The 22,332-nt window shown below is 37.4% G+C and overlaps 1 protein-coding gene across 3 annotated transcripts in view; it reads right to left on the reverse strand.

Annotated features, from left to right (window-relative positions):
• Positions 1–19,166, reverse strand: part of ZNHIT6 (zinc finger HIT-type containing 6) — a 53,743-nt gene extending 34,577 nt beyond the window's left edge. For 2 of the 3 annotated variants that reach the window (XM_050773145.1, XM_050773060.1), the window contains exons 1-5: positions 18,324–19,166; positions 17,141–17,206; positions 16,948–17,054; positions 16,777–16,862; positions 12,863–12,966 (exon numbers count right to left, since the gene is read on the reverse strand). In XM_050773145.1, coding sequence (XP_050629102.1) covers positions 12,863–12,966; positions 16,777–16,862; positions 16,948–17,054; positions 17,141–17,206; positions 18,324–18,979 — 1,019 coding nt within the window. In that variant the 5' untranslated portion in view covers positions 18,980–19,166. The remainder of the gene's footprint in view (positions 1–12,862; positions 12,967–16,776; positions 16,863–16,947; positions 17,055–17,140; positions 17,207–18,323) is intronic. The other variant, XM_050773205.1, reaches the window with a different exon arrangement.
• Between the last annotated feature and the right edge of the window lie 3,166 nt (positions 19,167–22,332).

Raw genomic sequence — 22,332 nt, forward strand, 5'->3', positions numbered from 1 at the left:
AGAAGCACTCTGTCTGGATATTTACTATAACCCAAACTGTTACCAGCAATATCCTATGACTATGAGGATTACATGGACACCATAAAGGATACAATGACGAATCAGGAAAAAAAAAATGGGTCCTCGATGATATAACCAAGTTGTTGTACCTATTGAAGTCCATCTACCTCTGAACATTCAGTTATGAGAGCCAAAATGTCCTTTGTATATAGTTCAAATCCGTAAACCGGATATTCAATTTCATGCAATATAAAGCATCCTAACTGATAAAAGGGATTGATACAAACATTTCTTTTATGTTTGTCTTTCATTTATAAGCAATAGAAAAGGAAGAGACACTAAAATTGTCAACTGGTATGACATCTGGAAGCAGCAAATAATACCTGATGAAATTTCAGGAAAAAATTTTGTTCTATTGTCAGCTATAAAATCTCAATTTAGAGTCGAAAGAAACTCTACCAAATTCTGATCTCTTCAAGAAAAATACAAAATCTATAAAATATCTACATAATCCTTCATTCACAGGCATTTAATCTTTTAAAATGTATTCCAAGATGAAAATTTGAAGTCTCTCAAAAATAAATGGAATCATTCCTTATAAAAATAATCTATTTTATTAGGATTAGTACCATGATAAGTGTTTTTTGGAAGCATGAATACAAAGAATCTGTTTAGTTACTTGGTATAGATTAAAATGACTAGAATTTGGGAGAACGAAAACCATAATTTTATGTCTCACATCATTATGTAAATACTTTGGAAAGTAATAGTTATATATCATATTTTTTGCCGTTTTAAAAATTAGTACCACTACTGCATGAAAATAATAGGAAACAGGTTAACTATGTGGTATTGGCTTTAGTAGAAAGTATATTAAGAAAATGGATATAGCAGGTGAAGACTGAAATGAAATGAAAAAGAACCTTTTTACTTCCAATAATTGAGTACTTAAGCAGTTCTCAACTGGGAGTGGCTGAGAGTATGGGGACAATTGGAAATGGCTGGGCAGTTTTGGTTGTTCCAAGACTAGGGAGCACTTGAGGGATTTAGCAGGTAGGGGGCAAGGAATGGGAAATTCCTGTAATGTATGGGAAAGCCCCACACAACAAAAAACCTGTCCCATTCAAAAATGCCAGTAGAGCCCCTACTAAGAAACACTAGAAAGTAGAAAGGAGAGCAGATATATGCATACCAAAAATGAATACCAGCACTAAATGCCCGCATCTGTTTCGTATTAACTGCAGAGAAAATATGTACTATAGGAACCTAGGCAAAAGAGACATAATGGAGAAGATGAGCTATCATGTGTACTTTCACAGATGGCTAGAAAATAAGGAAGAAAAAGACATGCTAGGATTTAGAATGGTGACCAGCCTGGGAACATTTAGTTGAATACATTAGGAAATAAGGTGGAGAGAGACTATAAAGATCCACATTCAGATATGGATCACTCGTACAAACAGGAAGATTTCCTGCTCAAAGTATGACTCTACCTAAACTCCCTGGCATGGCAGAGTGGGCCTCTCTCCAGCCTCATCTCCTATCACTCACCAAATCCCCACCAAACTACTCACATTGTGCTAACTTAGCTACACTATGCTTCTGCATATGATATTCTCACCTCCAGAACCATCTTTCCCTCTGTCTAGATAAAAACCTAGAAATAAAAACTATTTCTCATCCTTTAAAAACATGCTCAAATTCTATCTTCTCTAGGAAGTTTTTCCTGTTCCCTGCTCTCAGTGAGTAATACTTCTCTTGAAAGGCTGGGGCAGGGAGCCCTCCTCTGTGCTACCAAACCCCGTAAGTACTCCATTACAGCACTAACTATACTATGTTTTAAGAGTTTGCAGTCTTGTCTGCCCACTGACTGAACTAATTGAGAATAAGGTCAGTGACTTATCGGCACACAAATCAGCGGTTTTCAGGTAGAGGTAAACATCAGAATCATGTGGTGGTTTTTAGAAGTAAAGATGTCCTTGGCTGGGCGTGGTGGCTCACACGTGTAATCCCAGCACTTTGGGAGGCCAAGGTGAGCGGATCACTTGAGGTCAGGAGTTTGAGACCAGCCTGGCCAACATGGTGAAACCCCATCTCTACTAAAAATACAAAAAGTAGCCAGGCGTGGTGGGGCTTGCCTGTAATCCTAGCTACTCGGGAGGCTGAGGCAGAAGAATCAATTGAACCCAGGAGATGGAGGCTGCAGTGACCTGAGATCGCGCCACTGCACTCCAGCCTGGGTGACAGACTGAGACGCTGTCTCAAAAAACAAAAACAAAAACAAGAAGTACAGATGTTCTAAGGCTCTATAAATTAGCAAGTTCTGCTGGTCGAGCCCAGGTATCTATAATTCTGTATTTTGAAATTGCCTCACAGTTAATTCTGACATGCACTCTAAACTGAAAACCACTAGTCATAAAACTGGTACTATTACTGTCTCCATCTTACAGATAAGGCAACAGGCACAGGGAAATAAGTAACTTGCCAAGAAAACTTCCTTACAAACAAAGATTAAATTAAATTTTGTTATGTTTAATAAAATATAAACATTCAAGAAATACTAACTATATTGTTATTCCTCCTTTAAAAAGCAAATACAACGAAGAAGACTTATTCTGTTTTGTTTAATGAGGAATACTTGAATTATATTTCCAACTGCCTGGGAAGTAGCAACTTCAAATGAGAGGGGGATAAGAAGGAGTTAACCTCAGGCTATGGAATGGGGTACAGACAGTACAAGACTCAAAAATGAGATGACAAATTTCATCTACTGGCAATGCTGCCTATGCTCAATTGAGATATCTCTGAGCTAATGACTTTTGTGGGCACAGAAGCTTAAATGATTCTAAGTAGGTGACCATTATGGTGAGAACAAGTTTTAGAGAGGTGTATCTAACAGATAGGCTGGGTGTGCTGGCTCATGCCTGCAATCCCAGCACTTTGGGAGGCCAAGGCAGGTGGATCACCTGAGGTCAGGAGCCTGGACAACATGGTGAAACCCCAGCTCTACTAAAAATACTTAAATTAGCAGAGCATGGTGGTGCAAGCCTATAGTTTCAGCTCCCCGGAAGGTGGATGCACAAGAATCATTTGAACCCAGGAGGTGGAGATTGCAGAGCGCTGAGATCGCACCACTAACTCCAGCCTGGGTGACAGAGTAATATTGTCTCAACACCGGGCACGGTGGCTCACGCCTGTAATCCCAGCACTTTGGGAGGCCAAAGCGGGTGGATTACCTGAGGTCAGGAGTTCAAGACCAGCCTGGCCAACATGGTGAAACCCTGCCTCTAGTAAAAATACAAAAATTAGCCAAGTGTGGTGGCATGCACCTGTAATCCCAGCTACTCAGGAGGCTGAGGCAGGAGAATCGCTTGAACCTGGGAGGGGGAGGGGGTTCCTCAACAGTCCAGAGTGAGATAAGAAGGGCCTGCATAGGACACTACAGCTGATAAATGCTGCGGTCAAGGAGACAGTAAGAAAGGGACACATTTTAGAGCCATATCACAAAGGATGGACTTGGTGACCGGGAAAAGTCTTCCTTAAGTGAATCAGTTCGGGAACCTCAACATGATCAAGTGTTTGGCTTTCCACTTCTATGAATGCTAGCTAATTACTGCTGTGGAAAGTTATACCCTGTGATGCTGTGTCACAAGAACTCCCTTACCACTGTCTGCATGGCTGCAGTAAGTAAAAGCCCAACTGGGGAACCATTAGGATTCTATTCTTTCACAGTGTTTTTTCTAAATCCTTGATGTTGTTCTGAAATTCTTCCATCAAACCATATCAAAGCTATTACGGCAGAGAAACCGCAGAGCTAAACATTTCAATCAGTTGACAAGTCTGTACTGGGCACCTATTATATCATCCCCCAAAGCTCACAGCAAAATCCACTTGTCTCCTCATGACCACAACTGCTAAACCCATCATTTTATTTTCCTTTACTCTTTCCTATAGCCAATTTACAGCAAAGTACAAACTTATACTATTTATATTTATAGGATACCATGTTAAAAAAAAAAAAAAGTCCTGTGCTTTTAGAAGTACATTACCACATAACTTTTTAAGGAAAAAAGTGCTACTGGCATTAATACAGGGGTAAATAGGTATATTACTGCCATATAGTAAGGATGATGCAATTTTATCCAAAGAACAAAAAGTAATTTTTTGAATTCATAAAAGGTTTGTTATTTCTTTACAAGAGGGACATCTAGTGGCTAGCTTCTAAAACAGATTGAAGCTCTTAAATATTAAGTTGTTTAGTAATAGGCACACCTCTATTATCTCCATATTGTACTGTGTGTACAATTGTCTGTGTGTAAAAACAGACACACAAACACAGAGCTAAAGAACCCTAGGTCAAAAGGATAAATTGAAAAGTTAAGGACTTTCAGTTCTAAGCTGTTAGCAGTAGAAGAATGGTAAGTAGAAGAACTGGATTGTTTAGAACTGAGGGCCAATATCGTTTGGAGACAAACGCAGGGATAAGAAAATTGGATCCATATCTGAGGAAATGGATGGTTAGTCCACAGAAAAGAGTCCAAGCAGACAGCAGTACCAGACTTACACAACTTCAGATACTGGGATTATATACATGATGAGAAGTGTTTTAAATTACTGAAGAAAAAGGAAGCTTACAACGTGAGTGAGTAAGGAATACAATTCTGTCTAAAAGACGAGAAAGATTAGGGAAAGAAACAGAGCTTCCAGGGAAAAATAAACTAAAATACAAACAGTGCATAGGCTAAAAATATGATTAATTAGACAACTGAGGAGAGAAAGTGACTTGGACAATATAGCTAAATAAGTTACTCGGAACGTAGCAAAGACAAAGAAATTTAGATAACTTATTACTTTTCCAGAATTCTCATATTTAGACAGCAGAACAAATCTCAAGGAATAAAAATAAAAAGAAATCACACTGAGACACACATCATAGAAACTGCAGAACTCCAAAGACAATACTGAATATTTTCAAAGCAATCAGAAGAGAAAAGAAGGAAGACTATGTATAAAGCAATAGTGTTCTCAATAGTGGCAAAAGAAGTGAGAAGACAATGGAATATATAAATTAACTGAGTTCAAAAATAAATGTCAACTTAATATATTTCACATGAAGCTAAACTATCATTCAAAAGGGGCTGGGCATGGGGGCTCATGCCTGTAATCCCAGCACTTTGGGAGGCTGAGGTGGGAGGACTGCTTGAGGCCAGGAGTTCAAGACTAGCCTGGGCAACATAGCAAGACTCTGACTCTATTTTTTAAAAAGTAAAAAACAGATAAAAAACAAAAGTAAGAGTGAGCTGTCTGACTATACATGAAATTTTGAAACAGGCAAAAGAAATGTACAGGGGAAAAAAGGACAGGCTGTCTCTAAGGAAGAGAGGAAATGACAAGAAAAACCTTTCTGGGGTGATGGTAATGTTCCATTTATTCACAGGGACTGGATTATACAGGTGCATGTATTTGTCAAAACTCAGCAAATGTATATACTTAAGATTTGTACATTTCATTACGTGTAAATTTTACATCAATAGACAAAAATGCAAACTATGGAATTCTAGTTAATGATGCTTAAGTATTCAGGGCCCAGTAGAGGGATGCCTGCATTTAGTTCGAAATGCACCAAAAATAAAATGGGTTAACGGATGGATAAACATCTGATAAAGCAATTATTGTAAAATATTAATGACGAATTTAGGTGATGGGTATATACACATTCACTACAAAATTTTCAACTTTGTTTTATGTTTCAAATTTTTCATAATAAAATATTGGAAAAAACTTTAAACAGGCAAAACCAATCTATAAAATTGAAAGTTAGGGGAGATAGTAAACTTGGGAGGTGGTGGTAGGTATTCCCATGGTGGGCAGTAAAGACTTCTAGGGTGCTGGTAATGTTTTTGACCTTGGTACATTAATGATTTGTGTACTTTTTTGGTATGTATTGTATTTCCATTAAAAAATGAAAGTAAGACAGGCGCGGTGGCGCATGTCTGTAATCACAGCACTTTGGGAGGCTGAGGTGTGTGGATTGCCTGAGCTCAGGAGACACACACTGGACCACACTGGACAACATGGTGAAACCTCCTCTCTACTAAAACACAAAAAAATTAGCCAGCATGGTGGTGGGCACCTGTAGTCCCAGCTACTCAGGAGGCTGAGGCAGAAGATTTGCATGAAACCAGAAGATGGAGGTTGCAGTGAGCCGAGATTGCACCACTGCACTCCAGACTGGGTGACAGAGGGAGACCCTGTCTCCAAAAAAAAAAAAAGAAAAGAAAAGAAGACGAAATACAGATATTTTAAGACGAAAACTGAAAAAGCATATTTTTATAAGACCCTCACTAAAGAAATCTTAAAAAGGAGAACAAAATGATCCTAAAAAGAAGGTCTGAAAAAATGTTTAAAAAGGGACAAAAATACTGCTATATATGTGGGTAGATTATACTTTTGTCCATTTTACTGATGAGGAAAATGAGATATAGAGTTAAAGCCACAAAACCAGTAAATATCAGAGCTGGCATTTGAAGCCACTATATATTGTTCAGCTTCAGAAAAAAACAAATAGTTGACTAAAAGAAACAGAGATCAAAGAGACATTTCTCCCATGGTTATATACATGGAGACCACTTGGTAGAGTAACATGTAATGCCCTTAAAGAAAGTTCAGCAAGATTCTAAGAGCTATTTCTTAGCATGTCCTTAATCAACGTTACCAGCTTCAGTCCAAACTCTATCAGAGGGGACAAAACAACATGGTTCAGGCCGGGCGCAGTGGCTCACACCTTTAATCCCAGCACTTTGGGAGGCCAAGGCAGGCGGATCACAAGGTCAGGAGATCGAGACCATCCTGAACACGGTGGAACTCCGTCTCTACTAAAAATACAAAAAATTAGCCGGGTGTGGTGGTGTGTGCCTGTAGTACCAGCTACTTGGGAGGCTGAGGCAGGAGAATGGTATGAACCCGGGAGGCAGAGATTGCAGTGAGCCGAGATCGTGCCACTGCACTCCAGCCTGGGCGACAGAGCGAGACTCCATCTCAAAACAAACAAAAAACAACATGGTTCATCTATGAAGTTTTTCTTATCTAACAGACATACAGTATATACCAAACAGAACTCATATATTTAAGCTGATTCCCAAAGGGATTCAGATCCAAAGAATCGCTAATTTATTACCGTTTTTTTTTGTTTTTTTTTTTTTTTTAAAGACACAAGGCCTCACTCTGTTGCCCAGGCTGGAGTGTAGCGGTGCAATCATGGCATTCACCATCACACCAAGCTAATTTTTAAATTTTTTGTGCAGATGACATATTGCTTTACAACCACCAATTTAAAGTGAGCTTCCTAATCTTTCAGACAATTGTTTTAAACTCCAATTCTTTTTTTTCACTGAACATGTCATAGATAGTATTCCATGACAATACTTCTACGTCTAATTGTTTTTGCTTAATAGCTGCATGGAATTCCATGGTATGAAGGTGCCATCATTTATTTAACTCAGTCCATACTGAAGGATACTTTAGGTTGGTGCCAGTTTTTACACTACTAAAAACAATATTGCAATAGATATATGTGTACATATATCTCGTTTGCAGATCATCTACAAATATGTCTGTAGGCTAAATTCCTTGAGTACTTATTTATAACATTTTAAGATGTAATATACATTTTATACAATAAAATATATAACATTCTGAGAAACATTACCAAATTGCCTTCTAAAAGGACCATACCAATTTAACTCTCAAGAACAATGGAAGAGAAAAATGGCCTGGTTAACCCATATCTTCATTATACTAGATATTATTAATGTTTATCAGTCAAATACTACGTATGTAGACATATCTTTCTATGACTATCTATAAGTCCTCTGCCCCTTTCCTAATTAGTTGCTAGTCTTTTTTTCTTAATAATGCATAAGCACTCTGTGTCATATATGTTAAAGACTTTTTTGATCCAGTCTTTTGACTTTATTATGGTCTTTTTTTGCCATGTAAATTTACTAATTATTTTCCTTTTGGCTTCTGGATGGGATGTTTCTTCTCTTCAAGATTATGAAAATATTCCAGTATTTTTATTTCATTTTAAGATTTTGATCCACCTGGATGTTATTTAGTAAAAGATTCAGCATTTCCTCTCAAATGGCAAGCTGTTTCAACTCCATTTATTAAGTAATTATTTGTATTACTTTGAAATGTTACTTTGATCATATACTAGCAAACCAAATATACTATTTATTTTCTGTGATCTAGTTACAGATTTCTAGGCCAACACCACAAAACTAGTATAATTTCATAAATTTTAATGAGTCCAGCCTCATCATTCTTCTTTTTTCAGATTTTTCCAGGCACTTCTGCCATGTTATTCTTCAAAATAAACTTCAGTTATTTATGAATTGTCTTCTCAATAAATAAATAACAACAAAAAAAATCCCACTGATATTCTGATTAGGATTGCATCAGACTTAAAAGATCACTTAAGAAACAATATTGAGCTTTTTAAGAATATGGCACTTTTTTTCTAAACTAAAAAAATATAACTAAAATAGGCACTCATACTTTCTTGATGAAAGTACAAAGTGGTAATGTTTTATGGAGACAATGCAGAGTTTTTCTCAAAAGTTTAAATACATCTTTTAAGTCATTCAGGAGAAATTACATTTTCTTCATATAGGTCTTTCATATTTTTTCCAACAAATTTGATTAGCACTGGGTGGAAGTGAACGTAAAACTATAGACCCTACAAAGAGATGAATGAGGTAAAGGAATTACCTCTGAAAAAGCCACTATTTTAAAGTAGCTTGGGATCTGCTCCAAAATAAGCAGGACAGCCAACATTTCCTTATTAAGCTTCTCTATTTTTAACAGCGAATGTCAACCTTGCTTTGGCTCAACTTATATAAGCCTCCCTGAACTTAACTTTATTGATTACAGCCATCTACTATGACACTCCTGCAAATTCCTCTAAAATAGTCCTCTAAAATTCATCCCCATTGCATACATTTTTGACTTCACAGACTTCACCTCACTTTGACTATTCAGTGAAAACTGCAGTACTTATTCTTAGAAAAATTCACACATCACATAATTTCACATATAATTTTAGGAGAGTCAGTGAAAATGCCTGCTATAAAGGGTGTCTGGATTAGAATGAACCTATTCCAGTCAGCTGCTACAATCACCTGCAGATAGGTCTACAGAGTAATTCAGGTACAATGGCACATTCATCACACTTCACATGGGGGCTTTTAAATTTAAAACTTAAAAAAAAAAAAAAGTAGACTTTATAGAAAAGTTACAAAAACAGTACAAAAGATTTTTCATTCAGATTCCTCAAAAGTTAAAACATTTAAATTTTAAGCAACATTAACTTGAGATTTTGACTATACTGCAGTTCAAGTTGCTTAAACAAGCAATCAATTTAATACCTAGGGCGTATTAATAATAATCTTAGAACAAGACCAACTTCTCATATCAACAATTCCCAAATCTCCAAAACTGAGAGATTTTTAACTCCTTCAGCAGCAAAACCTGAGTCAGTCTACAATCATTATTTACCCATTATAAGGTAAACATTTATAGGTTTCACTGCACAAATAGTACTGTTTGATTACACAGTGCTGTCCCAGACCTATGAGGGGTAAATGGAATATACAGTAAATGTGGCATATTCCTAAGAATTTCAGTGAAGGGAATGTAAACCTTCAATGTCACTGTATATTATTTACTATGTGCCAGGTACTACTTTAGTTATTATTAATAATTCATTTAATCCTCTCAATAACCCAGTAAGTCAGATTTTGTCCAAGGTCACCTAATGCATAATCAAATAGTAGAGGCAACATGCAAATTTACATTGATCAGAGACAAAGTTATAACCAACTTTTGAAAGTTATTAGAAAAAAGTATTGAAAACTAGTCTCTTAGAATACTGGGGGCATGGGAGCTGAACAGAATTCTTTGAAAAAATTTCATTTCCCCTTCTTCCCTCTTTCCAGCAAATACCACTGCAATCATCTAAAACCTTGCTCATTTTCATGTGTTCATTGTATCTTATTGCTCAGCTGATAAGATACAAATATCTCAAAGTAATTCTAAATGCCTTTATTTTTTTATCTTAAAGGTGAAGTATAAGACATCAGAATCCTGATTCTGTCTACATTATATTAATTATATAGACCAAGAAAAGATTAGAACTATACATTCAATAAGTACATCTTCTGTATTTATCTAAATCAGTGGTTCTCAAATGGGGGTGATTCTGCCTCCTGCAGTGGACATCTGGCAATGTCTTAACAAGAAATAAAAAATCCAAGAGCTCAACCTCTCTAATAAAGCTGCCCACAAAAAAGTTTGATAATATTCAACAAAAGTTAAGGTATAACTAAAATAGGCACTCATACTTTCTTCATGAAAGTACAAAGTGGTAATGTTTTATGGAGACAATGCAGAGTTTTTCTCAAAAGTTTAAATACATTGTACTCTCTAATCCAGTAATTCTGCTTTCTAGGAATTGATCCTACAAAGCAAAGTCATGTAAGCACACAAAACAATTTGTTCAAGGCTGTTTAATACTGTGATATTTGTAATAATTAAAAACAAGACATAAAATAAGTGTTCATGAATACGAGAATAATTAAATGAAACAGGATATAGTCAAAGGTGGAATATCCTACTTAAAAATAATGAGGCAGATTTGCATTAACAAGAAAAGAGGTTCATAATATATTGCTAAATGGAAAATCTAGCTGCAGGAAAAAAGGATGTGCATTTATTCATAAAAAATTAATGTTTAACTTGAGCAGAGTCATGTCACTTTATATAGTTTTAAGTATTTTATATTATGTCTTACTTTATTACATGAAAAAAAGAGAAAACATGATTAGAAGGAAACGTTATGAAATTTTATTAGTGGCCAACTCTAGATAGTGGAATTACAGGTAATATTTTTCCTTTAAACTTTTTAATGATACAGATGTATTATTTTTACAATAGCTACTATAAACTGATTCCTTCCCATATGCCACTTACTGCCTATGTGAATGAATACACTAAAAGGCCACAACTCTATACGGCAGCTATCATGAGCTCCATTTTGCAGATGGCAAAAGACTAAGAAAAGGATTCTAAAGCCTATTATTACATACTACGTTGCTAATCTCCTCCTAGGAAACACTAAAAATTTAAGAAAACCAATCCCAAATCTCTATAAATTTATGAACAAAAGACTAACACAAGAAGAATCTGATTTGCCATTTGCAGAGACCCGGGGAGTTTCAAAACAACCACAAATATACTAAACCTGGAAAATATACTGAGTGTAATATTCTTGGTAAAAACTTTCCGCATACATTCATGTATCTAGAGACACAAAAATGTTATACTTGAGGCCATCTGCTTTTCATTACTGAGAACTAATCTCTGATTACAATCATTCTGAATGGTTTCTTTCATAAAACAGGAACACATTTTGTATTTGAGAAGGCACTAATCAGTTACCATAAACTTCTAACCAATTACCATAAACTTCAAATTATGTCAATTTCTAAATATGTCAGTTTCAAAACACACAAAAGAATCATCTCACATTTGATAAACGCAAGACATTACTTCACTTTTTTTTTTTTCAAGACAGGGTCTCATTCTGTTGCCCAGACTGGAGTGCAGTGGTGCAGTCTTGGCTCACTGCAACCTCTGCCTCCTGTGCTCAAGGGATGCTCCTACTTCAGCCTCCTGAGTAGCTGGGACCACAGCTGGGTGCCACCACACCTGGCTAATTTTTGTATTTTTAGTAGAGATGAGGTTTCACCATGTTGCCTAGGCTGGTCTCAAACTCCTGGCCTCAAGGGATCCACCTGCTTCAGCATTACTTTCGGAAGGTAACCAGGAAAAACGAAAAACCATTTTTACAAATATTTACGTCTTATATAAAATAAATGGATAACGCCATCTTCTAATTATGTTAACAGCTTTGAAAAGGTAGAAGTTTCACTAGAATAATGATAATTCTGATGGCTTTGTCTTTTCAATTTTTGGAAGGGTACAACTGGAAAGGCACCATAGAGCTGACCTGGGTCAACTCCCCATATCATACAACTGAGGCCCAGAGAAAGGAAGGTGATTTGTTCAAGGCCCCACAGTTACTAAGGGGCTGGAAAGGGAGGGACTCCCTCAAGTTTTTAAAAATTCTAAATGCAAAATCTTGACTTCTGAAAGGTATTATCTGATAATTTAGTTGGCTTAAAGTACTTTGGGATCCTGTTCTCCTTTGTACTCTTGGGGCCTTTTCAACCAACATTTTCAGACAGCAGCAAACTAATCTCTGTTATATTATCTGTACTCAAGAGTTCAAAGGCCCCTTCTCCATTGACAGCTTTTAAATGAAATCTTATTTGGAAACCCAGTGGAGAAAGAAAAAAGCAGAGTTGCCTTTAAACAGTACAGAAGTCCTGCTTTTACTTGCTTTGTCCTGGAAGTCCCTGAAATACTTTCTTGGTATCTTAGGTCTCAAAGAAACAGTTGATTTCTATTGTATGTGAGTGTTCTAGGGCACTGCTACTCAAAATGTTTCTCAAACAATCAGCATCACTGAGGAGCTTGTTAGAAATGCACAATATCAAACTCCAACCCAGGCCTACTAAAAAATCACAAGCATACTTAACAAGACACCTAGGTGACTGGTATGCACCCAGATATTTATTAGAGTTACATGACATACAATTGCTACAGTTATCTTGTCATGGACCAATAACAAACAGTTTAGAGAATCACATTTGGGGTAGCAATGCTCTATAGCAACCAAACCTTAAAGAATGATCCTGATCAAATCAGAACACCTGATATACTAAAGTTAGAAACTTACTTCTTATCAAAAAAGGTTGAATTCTCCTTCCTCTTGGTGAATCCATTGGGTAGAAGTTTTAAGTTAATACCTTGCCTTCGGGCACGATTTTTCATAAAGTACATCTAACAACCAAAACCAAACAGACAAATTAATTTTTAAATTCCTTAAATTTAAAGAGTGAGTAAAACAATGTTCAATAATAGTTAAGATTTACTGAGAACCTAAGTGTTATAACAGCTCTAAGCAGTAACCTCATGTAATCTTCACAATGACACTATGAGAATAGGTATTATCATCTCCATTTTAGCAATAAGAATTAGTGAGACCCCAAAATCATACAGCTATCCCAGAAAGACAGAACCTGTACTCAAACCCAGGTCTGTCTAATTCCAGAGCTTGTGCTTCTAACCCATATGTTCTATGAGCCAAAGAAGAATTTAATGGAGATTAAAACAAACAAAAACACGGGTCATTTGGCAATCACAGGGGCTACCTACACAATTCTTGATTTCTTTTACTGATGGTTTTACCAGTTAGCTGTATATATATATCTCTGATTTTATTACTACACAGCTCACTAAAGGGAAGAGCCATGGCATTGCCTAGTACAAGGCCTAGCTTAAAGTAACCACTGTTGTGAGAAGCACAAAATGGGATATGAGAACATTCTGGCTCTGACATGTGTTATTACATTGACCACTTGGGTTGATTAAGCTAAACTGGGCAATTCCAGAATTATGAAGGAAGTAATACCAGATTTTTATTAAGTCAAGGAAGAAGAAAGATCACTCAAAGAAAAGGCAAAATATAAATGCAAGTTTTTTGTTAAGTGAATAGGGATCTAGAATTTGCAATGTAAAGTCAGAATCAAGTCATAAGCCAAGGGAAAGGATGGGTCAGCTATCACTGGCTAAGTAGGAAAATGTTTCAATAAATTACATGTAATTTTATAATTTAGAGGACTTTGGTTTCAGTGATGGTAGTGATTATTATAAATAATTATAACAGCAGTGACCAACCCTCCTAATACACCTTCAGGGTAAGGGTGAACCAGAAACAATCTCTACTTTTAGAGCAAGCTAGGAAACTTGTATGGTTACACTGAAACAGAGGAAAAAAGAAAAAAAATTCATTAGCAGTTAGGGCTATGGGCCATCCCTTGCTTAGATTCGCAATTATTTTGCCTTGAAAACAGCACTGAATAGCCATACTTTAGAAAAAAGGAAGTGGGAGGACTTAATCAGATAACAAGTTTCAGTAAAAAACCACAGTAATTGACAGAGCATAGTATTGGTGCAGGATATATCAGTAGGCCAACAAAATGGAAAAGACAAGGCCACAAAATGACCCAAGCACATAGGGATGCTGATATATGACAAAGGTGGTCCTACAGAGCAGTAGGGAAAGGATGAACTTTCCAATAAATGGTGCTGGGAAAAGTGGATTATCCATATGAAAAATTAAATGGGAACTCCTCTGTACATGATACCAAAAATCAATTCCAGTTAAAGACATAAGTGTAAAATACAACAGTATGAAGGTTTTAGGCAATAATTATGAGAGAATAACTTCCTAACTTCATGGTAGGGATGGCATTTCTTTATAAATATATAAACCTACTAACTATAAAGGAAACAAATGATAAATCTGACTACATTAAAACTAAGAACATCCATTCACCACAAGACACTATAGAATGAAAAGACAAGACAGAGACTAGAAGAAGATATTTACAACATAAAACCAACTTGCACTAGCATCCAAGAAATACCAAGAATTCTCACAAACCAGTAAGAAAAATAAAGCTGACCAATGAAAAGATGAGCAAAAGACTTTAACAGGCACTGCATAAAAGAGGAAATCCAAATGGCCAATAAAGTATTTGAAACGTGGTTCAATCTCATCAGGAATTAGAGAACTGCACATTTAAAACCACAATAAAATTACACAGCTAACAGATTGACAAAAATTTTTAAAGTCTTACCAAACTAAGGACTGGTGAGAATATGACAACAGGTACATTCATACACTATTGGTGAGAGTGTAAACTAGTATAATCACTTTGGAATATGTTTTGGTAACATTTAGGCAAATTGAAGATATGCATACCACACAACAAAGCAATTCTATCCCCAGGTATAAACCCTACGAAAACATGTTCACATGCATACTATAATTCATAGACAAAAGTAGTGGCATTTTTTCTAAACTGTTTTTTATTCTTACAGAAAATCCAAAATCCATTAAAAAAAAAAAATGCATACACATATTGTGGTACAGTCCTAAGATAGAAAAAAATATTAACAAATGAGAAAAGATCAGGGAAGGGCATAAGAGGGTGGCATGGAACTTCTGGGAAGCCAGTAATGTTCTAATTCTAGACTGGGGTGGTAGTTACATGAATATTCATTTTATAACTATTCATTAAACTGTGTATTTCCATTTTGTGATTTTTAGAAAATATACATGCTATACTTCACAATTAAAAAAATTGTAAAGTAATTTATCTTTAGGTAGAATTTTAATTATGCCTAATTAAGTTTGAGGAAAAATAAGAGTTGCTATATGAATAATTTTCTTTCAGATATGTGTGATGTAATTATGTCTGTATCAATAATACCAATAAAACAAGGTGTTTAAAAGGTTTAAAATTCTGCAACTCCAATACTAAAATCAACACAATTCCAGGATACGATTTAACCACACCATACATGAATTTCTACAACACCAGTTGCCAAAAAATTCCAAATATGTAAACTTTAATTTTGCATAGTATTTAAGGAATTAAAAAAGGAATGTAAGAGTATGAAAACTGAGTATATTAGAAGAGCAAGTCTTGTTAGCTCTTCCTTCAAAATCAGAATCTAATCCCTTCGCAATAATTCCAACAGTATAACCAAGCCACTATTATCTCACAAGGACTGTGGGAAGAGCTGCAGAATTTGTCTCCCTACTTCTAGTCTTCCACTCTTGCCCCCCTAAAGTTCACACAGCAGCAAGAGCGGTTTTTCAAAAGGCAAATTTAAGTTCAAAACCCTGCCATGGTTTCCATTTGCACTTAGAATTAGAAACCCTCACCAGTTTCTTTTCTTTTTTCTTTTGAGACAGAGTCTCACTCTGTTGTCCTGGCTGGAGTGCGGGGCGCAATCACGGCTCACTGCAGCCTTGACCTTCCTGGGCTCAGGTGATCCTCCCTCCTCAGCTTCCCAAGTTGATGGGACTACAAGGGCACACCACCACATCTGGCTACTTTTTGTATTTTTTCATGGAGACAGGTTTTCATCATGTTGCCCAGGCTGGTCTTGAACTCCTGAGCTCAAGCAATGCTCCGGCCTCAGCCTCCCAAAGTGTTTGGATTACAGGAATGAGCCAGTTACTCTAACTTCATTTTCAATACTCTCTTTCTCACTCACTATGCTTCAGTTACCTTGCCAATCTTTTAATTCCTCAAACCAGACATCCTTGTTTCTGACTCAGGTCTTTCCTTTTACTTTTGTCCCTACTTGGAATAATCTTCCTCCAAATGTTTTCATGACAGCTTCTTTCTCAGCATTCAGATCACTGCTTACATATCATCTCTTAGAGAAGCTTCTCCTGACCACTGTATCAAAAATAGTACCCTGACAATCTCTCCCCAACAAAGACCATTTTCATTCTCTCTTTAATCTCTTGGGCCTTCTTTATCTTCTATATGAACTTAACTCTACCTGAAATTACATTTGTTCCTCCACTCATCTCCTGTATCTCCCACTAAATACAACTCCACGAGTGGACAGACTTTGTTTGGGTCACAGTCATATCCTTAAGTAATCAGAACAGCTCTACATCATGGTAGCCACTTAATATATATTATTTGGTAAGTTAAAAAAAAAAAAAAGAATCTAATTGATTTGAAGGACTTCTAACTGGAAGAAATTAGGAAAAAATCTTACATGTTTATTGCTTATTGGTCTTTTCAAAAAAGCATCTCTAGATATATGGTCTGCTGTTCTTGCCACATCTTCCAAAAATCGATAATCTAAAAATTTCAAAACAGAAGAATAAACAAATGACATACACCAATGGCCAGAAAGCCTCAATTTGCTATGCATAAAGTGGCTTACCACTTAGGAGATTCATTTCAGTAAACTGTTGTATTGAAACGTATGCAGTTTTATCTCGAACTCCATTACATGTCAGTTCTGCTTTGTGTTTCTTTACACAGGGCAAACTGAAAAGACAAAGGGGAAGTACTTTTATACTTTAGGGTAAGAAAGGTACAGATACAGGTTAAAAGGTAGGAAGTTATATGTTTACCTGCAGGAATATCGCATACAACGTGGACATCTGTACTTTGCTTCTTCTGTACCACAAGTTTCACACCTGCAAAAGCCCACATGTAACATTAAATTATCAAATATTAACTCTATTTATTTATAAACTTAGAATGTCCCAACTTATACACTTAGTGACAAGTAACTCTGAAAAAATATTTGATAGCTGTTGAACATCATTTGAAAATTCTCTATGAAACCTTCCCAAAACAACTACATTTCCAATGTTGTTAGTGACATGTAACTCAGGAAAATGTATTAAAATGTTTAAAACCCATCTTGCTTTTGACTTCTTTTTCTACTCTAATCAGGGAATGAGATTATTCACTGATATTTTAACTTGTGATTCCTGGAAATGCGGTAATGATTTTATGTGTGTGTATCCAGGAGTCCAATCCATGAGCTATGTTTAGATATTTTTAAAGCACACACTAGAAAAAGAATATAAGGCCAAGTGAAATTTAGAGAGTAGTAGTAGCATCTTTTTTCCTGAACTCCACACCTAATCTAGAATAAGCATCGAAATAATCTATAAATGCCATGTAACCCATCATCTGTCCTCAACTGCTCTTCTATGCTCTTGGGATACTGACAACCAAACTACAGTTACTTATATTTAGCCCACTGTGTTCTAGACGGTAATATTCCCAAGAATCTGACTACTTTTATTTCCTTTGTCACATGATCCACACACTAAGGAAATTAAATCAAAAGCAATAAATATTCACAGCACCCATGCAGAAGCTTGATAATTGAGGTCAAGTGTAATTTTGCCTAATTTTAACTTACTCTACGTTGTCATTGTTGGTTTTATTACACTTTCTCATCTCTATTCTCTCTCAAAGGAATACCGAGTAAAGAGCATATTAAGTTAAGCCAGATCCAGTTCCAAATGATCTTTTGGTCCCCAGAATTTTCACTTTCCTAACTTGCCCATTACCCATTGGACACTACCAACTTCATATATTTTCAATGAATTTGTTGTGTTGTCATCCACAACACCCTCCACTTCCCAACCCACCCCCACGAACGCCGTCTGCCTCCAGAAACCCAAACTTGTGCTTATTTTTCATTATTCCACCTTCTCCTGATAGTGTGGTTTCCTTCACTCTAGACATGAGGATTCCACAGCTTTATTCCCCTAAATGGAATTCCCCATGCCCTACCTTGACATGGCCAGTTTCCGCTTGCAACCCACCGGGTGATTTATCGGAGGCTCTTCTTTCACCTTTGTATCATCCACGGTTTCTTTCTTCAGGAAATCCTTCTCTTCTTTTACACACTCTCCATGCATCACTTCCTCTTTTATGTATTGACCAACAAACTTCTCCTCCTGTTTTATCTCCGAGTTATCCTTCTCTTCCTTCACTTCTGACCAGTCCATTACCTCTTCCTTTACCTTCTCTTCCTTTACCTCTGGGTCACCCACCTTCGCCTCTTTTACCACTAAACTACTATCCGTCTCCTGCTTCACCTCCAATACGCCTGCGTTCTCATCCTTCACCTCAGGCCTATCCTCCACCTCCTGTTTTACCCACTGGCCAGCCAATCTGCCTTCTGTATCTGGCCAGTCCATAATTTCTTGCTTCACTACCGTTAGGTCCATCGGTATTTCCTCTGGCCTTTGTCCACTTCCTTTCTCTCCATCCCCTATCTCCTTCATCCCTGTCAGCCCTTTCCCCTCCTCTCCGCCGCCGACCTCCTCCGCCCGTGCTAAGTCCCTGACTTCCTCCCTGCCAGGCTCTGGACTTAGCCGCACCCCCTCAGCTACGCTGTGGAGGCCTCCCCCAGACTTCCCTTCATTTTCAGCAGCAAACTCCATCAACTCACGATACTTGGCCTCTGTTGCCACTCTATCCTTCAATGTGGCTGCTGCACACCAATAGGCGGAATTACCGATCGGAATACCTACAGCGGCCCACGTGCAGAGCCAAGTAGCCAAAAGCCCGGAATAGTCAGCTTGACGCCACTGCTCGAATCGCCGTAAAGCAACGCTTTTGCGCCTCGACACTTCACGACTTGTAGAACTCTTTACGGCTCTGCGGAGGCCCTGCCGGATGCTCTGGGCCAACGAGCGTAACCGCGTGACTTGCCCAGTGGTATTCTCGTCTCCCGCCTGGTTTCCACTACACCCTTGCCCTAGGGAAGCCTCCTGGGCCACACCCTAGGCTACCCTGCACGCCCTACTCGGTGTGAAGAGTGGAGGAGACCGGCAGAGGGAGAGAAGCGAAACCCTTACACTCTGGAAATGGGAAAACCCACCTTCATCTGTGTTAACCATTAAATCCAATCTTGTATGAAAATAGACACACCTGATGTTACGCCTTTCCAAGCTTTAGTTTCTTAAAGCTATAAACTAGGGACCATGGTATTATTAATACAAATCTCAGTGTCATTGCGAAGATTATGAGATCATGCATGGGAATTAACTAGCAGTGACGGACACAAACTCAATAGATAACTGGGAATCCTGATGGGTTTCAAGTAGGAAAGAGGGCATTAATTTTTGTTTCCATTCTTTCTAAGTAACAGCCTGACGCAGGCATTCTGCAGGATTCTGCAGCATTTTGCAGGATTCTCTCAGAGAACATCATAAATATATTAGGTGAAAGTGCCTAATGCCCGATATTGCTGAGTTGCATTGTATGAATTGCATTGTATGAATGTGGCACGTTTTTTCATGCATGTACCAGTTGGTGGGCATTTGCCTTGTTTCCCGTTTAGGCTATTATGAATAATTCTGCTTCCACATTCATATACAAGTATTTGTGTGGACGTGTTTACATTTCCCGTAAGTAAATAACTAGGAGTGGAATTGCTGGGCCATATAAATTGATGTTAATTTTTAAAGAAATGCCCAAACTGTTTTCCAAAGTAGCTATACCATTTTACATTCCCACTGGCTGAGGGTTCCTGTTTCTCTACATCCCTGCCAATTCTTAGTATTATCAATTATTTGATCATAGATGTGTAGTGATATGTCGTTGCGAATTTAATTTACATTTCGTTAATGTTATTAAATTACATTTCCTTAATGACTAATGATGTTGAACATCTTTTCATGTTCAACTGGCCACTTAGATATTTTCTTTAATGAAATGTTTATTCAAATCTTTTGCTCCTTTTTAATTGACGCCTTTTATTATCAAATTATAGTAGTTATTCATATATTATGCATATAGGTTTGTGGTAGACAGGCACCAGTATGTCCCCCAGTGATCCCTCCACCCCCACAGTGTTCAGACCAATGTGTAGACTGCTCCTGCATCATCCCAGGATTGGTCTGTGTTACTGATAGCATACAGCAGAAGTAATACGTTACCTCTAAGATTAGGTTTGGAAAAAGGCTGTGGTTTCTGCCTTAGGCTCTTGCTCTTTTGTTCTCCTTCCTAGATCATTCACTCTGGGGGAAGCAAGCTGCCAGGTTGTGAGTACCAAGAGGCCCATGTGGCAGTGGGCCGAAGTTACTGGCTCTTACAGGCTGAATTGTGTCCCCTCAAATTTGTATGTTAAATCTGTAACAGCCAGTACCTCAGACTGTGAGTGTATTTGGAGATAGAACCTTTAAAGGTGATTTCATTAAAATGAGACCATTAGGGTGGGCCCTAATCCAATCTGACTGATATCTTTATAAGAAGAGGAAATTTGGACACAAAAAGAGACATGAGAGATGCCCGCAAAGAGAAAAGACTATACAGTGGTACAGTGAGGTGGCCACTTGCATGCCAGCGAGAGAGGCCTCAGAAACAACAAGACTGGTGGTGACAACTTATTTTGGAGTTCTAGCGTCTAGAACTGTGAGAAAATAAATTTAAGTTACTCAGTCTGTGCTAGTTCATTATAGTGGCCTTGGTAAACTAATGCCCTGGTCAACGATCAGCAAGGAATTTCAGCCTGTCAACAGCATATGAGTGAATTTGGAGGAAGATTCTGTAGTCCTAGTCCAGTTTTACATGACTGTGGCTCTGGCCAACAGCTGCACCCAGATTCCGAACACTCAGAAATTGTGGGAAAGGATAAATGTTTCTTGTTTGAAACTGCCAAATTTCTGGATAATTGATACAAAGCAATGCATAATTAATACCAATTCCTTGTATGGTTTGCAAATACTTTTTTCCAGTTTTTGGCTTTTCCTTTTCTTAGTTGTGTCTTTAAAAGAGCAAAAAATTTGCACTTCAATTAAATCCAGTTTATCAAGTTTTATTTTTTTTTGTGACGGAGTCTCACTCTTGTCACGCAAGCTGGAGTGCAATGGCGTGATCTCTGCTCACTGCAACCTCCACCTCCTGGGTTCAAGTGATTCTCCTGCCTCAGCCTCTCGAGTAGCTGGGACTACAGACAGGTGCCACCACACCTGACTAATTATTTTTGTATTTTTATTAAAGATGGAGTTTCACCATGTTGGCCAGGCTGGTCTCAAACTCCTGACTTCAGGTGATTCACCCGCCCCCAAAGTGCTGGGATTACAGGTGTGAGCCACTGCACCCGGCCTCTCAATTTTTAAATGAATTTTTTTTGTGTGTCACACTAATAACTTTTTGCCTAGCTCAAAGTTGCAAAGAGATATTTCTCCTATATTTTCTAGAAGTTTTATAGTTTTAGCTTTTATATTTAGGTCTGTGATCCATTTTGAGTTGGCTTTTGTATCTAGAGTCATCCCTCTGTTTCTGTGGGGGACTGGTTCCAGGACCACCACAGATCTGAGAATGCTCAAGTTCTACAATCTGCCATCTGCATCCATTGTTTCACATCTGTAGGTTCCACCAACTGTGGACATTTGATCCACAGTTGGTGGAACCCACATGTGGTAGAACTAAGGATATCATCCATAAGGTGGACAAGGTAATGGTTTAAGTTTCTTTTTTTTACATATGGATATCTTATTGTCCAAGCACCGTTTGTTGAAGCCTATTCTTTATCCTTCAATTGCCTTGATATTTTAAAAAATCAATTGACCACAAAGATAAAGATTTATTTCTGGACCTTATATTCTGTTTCATTGATCTATATGTCTATCCTTACACAAATACCACACTTTATTATGACTTTATAGTAAGTCCAACTTTCTTTTCTTTTGAAAATTGTGTTGGCTATTCTTGGTTGTTTGCATCTCTGTATATTTAGTGCCAGCTTGTCAATTTCTACAAAAGAACTTGGGATTTTCATTGGGATTGT

This window comes from Macaca thibetana, chromosome 1 (assembly GCF_024542745.1).
Source record: "Macaca thibetana thibetana isolate TM-01 chromosome 1, ASM2454274v1, whole genome shotgun sequence".
Lineage (NCBI taxonomy): Eukaryota > Metazoa > Chordata > Mammalia > Primates > Cercopithecidae > Macaca > Macaca thibetana.